The 3,710-nt window shown below is 38.6% G+C and overlaps 1 protein-coding gene across 1 annotated transcript in view; it reads left to right on the top strand.

Annotated features, from left to right (window-relative positions):
- Window positions 1-4: 4 nt before the first annotated feature.
- LOC110033698 (heparan-alpha-glucosaminide N-acetyltransferase-like) overlaps window positions 5-3,710 on the top strand; it is a gene marked incomplete at its 5' end in the record, with an annotated part of 12,883 nt that continues 9,177 nt past the window's right edge. Inside the window, 2 exons of the mRNA XM_020737750.1 lie at window positions 5-184; window positions 263-400. Of these exons, the coding sequence (XP_020593409.1) occupies window positions 5-184; window positions 263-400 (318 nt within the window). The remainder of the gene's footprint in view (window positions 185-262; window positions 401-3,710) is intronic.

The raw sequence follows: 3,710 nt of genomic DNA, 5'->3' as shown, positions 1-3,710 counted from the left end.
GCGCTCGGCGCCGGCCAGCAGTAGCAGCGGAGGCGTTGCTTCGGCGGAGGAAGTGGAGATTCTCCCGGACCACCACCACTCTCCTCCCCCTGCGCCTGTCATCTCTGTGAGCCATTCAGCGAAGCCCTCTGGTCCAAACCAGCGGCTCGCCTCTCTTGACGTCTTTCGCGGCCTCACAGTTGCTGTAATTTTAATAGAATTGTATACATGTTTATTGCAATCTCTAATATCCAGTAAATTCCAATGCCTTGCTTCTTCGCAGCTCATGATTCTCGTAGACGATGCCGGCGGAGCGTTTCCGGCGATAAACCACGCGCCGTGGTTCGGGGTGACTGTTGCGGACTTCGTTATGCCCTTCTTTCTATTCGGTGTTGGAGTGTCCATCGCCCTCGCATGCAGAGTACGTGTTAGGGCTTCTCTTCTTCATTTAGATAAGAGTCATTACTTTGGTATTGATACTTGTACCTCTTTTTTACTTATGATAGTAATTGTTTTGGTGGTTTGAATTCAAACAAATTATCTATCTTTTATGCTTCAGCCAAATTTTTTCTTGCTCATTGAGAAAAATTCAGTAGTAGCTCATGTTGCAGTGCCTTAAGCGTTCACAATGGCCAGCGTGGGTTCAAAGTCGCTTAATATAATAAAGGGCAAACTAAAGGTGAAATCTCCAAATCTATCAGTCATGGAATGATTAGTGGATTTTTCTTATCGATCATAGAAATCAACCAAAATTAAGCATATGTTGAAGAAGGGTAGTGGAAGACAACTTGGTGGTTTTTGAATGTACATTCAATGTTAAAAGATGTATCAGTAAAATGTATGTATAAAATTAATGCAGTGGAGTAGGAAATAACAATAGTTAGATTGAATGATAACAGGGTTAGAAGTTGTATAAAACGTTTTGCATGAATAGTTTTTAGCACTTTATTGAACATTCAACAATAATGAATAAAAGGAATTGAGGATTCATTAATCAGATCTCAAATACTTGGGAGTAAGTTAATGGCGATGCTAGAAATAAGAGAACTGAAAAAGGATTGTATCTTAATCAAAACTTCTTTATAGTACAAACATAGATGTACTTATCATGCAAGTATATATCTGACTATATAAGCAAAAGTTAAAAAAATAAAAACAAAAGATAGTTTCCTTAATAATACTAACGCAACAATAATAAATAGTGTAGCATTTCTACGCAAAGTTTCATATAAGATCTCATAATTTGAGTATGAAAAGAACAATCCGAGATAAAGTAGTTGAAGGTTCCGTTGTTTGAATGTTGCACATGTTGCAACAATCCGAGATAAAGTAGTCGAAGGTTCCGTTGTTTGAATGTTGCACATGTTGCAAAACAATCGTGATAGATTAATGAATAAAAGAGTAGGAATCATATGCAAAGAGTTATCAAAGCGATATGTATTATAGAAAACACTTATAAAATTTTTAAATAGATGTATCTAGGGGTATAAACAAGCCGAACACGAGTGAGCCATGGCTCAGCTCGTGTTCGGTTCATTTATATTTCGAACACAAAAGGTGTGTTTGTGTTCGACTCGTTTGCTTAGCGAGTTGAACTGTTTGCTTAGAGAGTTGAATACGAGCTGTTCGCAAACAAAGAGTCATTTTGACAACCCTAATCTCGTTGCTGTAGGATGTTAATAGTTGGGGCAAGATTTAAATTTTATTGTTTATGTTAAAAAATCATTTAATATATTTTTATTCTATTTTTTTAATTATTAATTTTAAGTAATTATAAATCTTTGTAGCCTTGTAGTCAATTAATTTTTTTAAAATACTACTCATCAATATATATATATATATATATATATATGAGAAGGGCGGACCCCCCCAACCAATCTCATGTGCAAATTCAAATCCCGTTTGGTTGAGGATTCGAACTCGGGTCTAGAAATTACCTATGCCCGGTGTGTGTGTGCGCTTAGTGGGGCTTGTTGGTGGAGCAACCAACCTCTCTTATCTATGCCTGGTGTGCGCGCGCGCACACACACACACACACCTTTATGTATGTATGGATGAATACATACATGCATCTATGCATCCATACATACATAAAGGTGTGTGTGTGTGTGTGCGCACGCGCACCAAGCATAGATAAGAGAGGTTGGTTGCTCGGAAAAAGTGTACTCAAAAAAATATTAAATACAGTATACCAAAGTAATCGTAACCACACAAAAGATGTACACCAAAAAAAAAAAAAAAAGAACACAAAGACCAAGTGAAGAGCTCCAGGCGGCAACAGCATCACAAACATCTAAGTTCCACGAAAGAAAACTTGCAGTAATAATGACAAAGGAAAGAAAGAGGGCCCGTGAAAGTAGAGATTGAGTTAATGAAGCGAATAAAACTCGTAAACTTAGATGCAAAAGCTGGCACCCAACGTTAATGAAGCCAATAAAACTCTTAAACTCAGGTGCAAAAGCTGACACTTAATGAAAGTACCAAAAAACCAAAAGTAGGTACTATCATAAATATAAGGTGAGCGGCAACCACCACCCCAACTGAGAGTCAAACGAGCCCGAAGCAGGAAAGGAAATATTAGGACAACCCCAATGAGATCCAGTGCCAAACCATACTGCCAAACAGATAATAACAAGCTAAGAGGAGACATCCCGACGAACATATGGGGCGTCAATCTTGTCACCAACCAACAAAGTGTTTAAAGGAGGGGGATCAGATCCGACTCAACAGTTATTAGTGGCGCTACCTAAAATAGCAAGCCAATTTGCTGGTTGATTTTCCTCTCGATAATTGAAACTCCATATCACATTCATATTAGAGATTAAGCATTTAATCCTCTTAATTTAATAGAGGATATCCCAAGGGATCTCGACACCATTGGCAAAATTGTCAACCAAGATGCGATTATCACATTCAAAGATAATAAAATGCCAGCTAAGAGAGTGAGCTATCATGACAACCATCAAGATGACCCGAGCCTCCACCTCCATAGGAGTGTCAGCATAAGAGGGGGAGAAAAAGAAAAGAATACAGTTCCCAGCAAAATTCCTAGCAATGCCCCCACAGCCCGCACTGTTAAATTTCCAACTCCCATCGGTGTTAAACTTTACCCAACTCTTGGGAGGGGGCCTCCATCTCACCAAAACCGGGAGAAGGTAGATCTCCTCTCAGCCATGACCGCAAACCCCATAGAAAGAAAATAGTTAATGCCCGAAAAGAAGCTTTGTTTAGCATTACCCGTCCTCCAAAGCTTATTAATATAGACAATAATATTAGTAAAGACCATCATATTTTGAATGACTTTACCCTCATGTATAATATCATTACGAGCCATCCAAATAAACTAGCTTATAATGTAAGGGCAGACGTGCAAAAAATATTTCTGTTTTCGATCCAGATTGTAAATCATAGTGGTAAGCAAAAGATTTCGCTCCGGATTCATAGTAGTGCCAAACCACATGCCAACCTTCCTCCATATGAAAAGTGAAAAGGGGCAAGAAAAGAAAATATGCTCAACAGTCTCCTCCTCCGAGTTACACAAACAACAACGTGAAACAAGTCTCAAATTTTTCATTTTTAAGATATCATCACATGGAATAACAGAGTGGAAAATCAGCCAAGCCAGAAAAGACATAGAGGGAGTTAATGACCAACTCCATACACCCTCTCCCTAAGGGAGCTTTTGAAAATTATGTAAGGCGGAATATAGAGATTTGGTAGTAGAGGGTAGT

Source organism: Phalaenopsis equestris, unplaced genomic scaffold, assembly GCF_001263595.1.
Source record: "Phalaenopsis equestris unplaced genomic scaffold, ASM126359v1 Scaffold001258, whole genome shotgun sequence".
NCBI classification, from domain to species: Eukaryota; Viridiplantae; Streptophyta; class Magnoliopsida; order Asparagales; family Orchidaceae; genus Phalaenopsis; species Phalaenopsis equestris.
The sequence above is the reverse complement of the archived record's forward strand: the minus strand, read 5'-3'. Positions and strand labels throughout refer to the sequence as shown.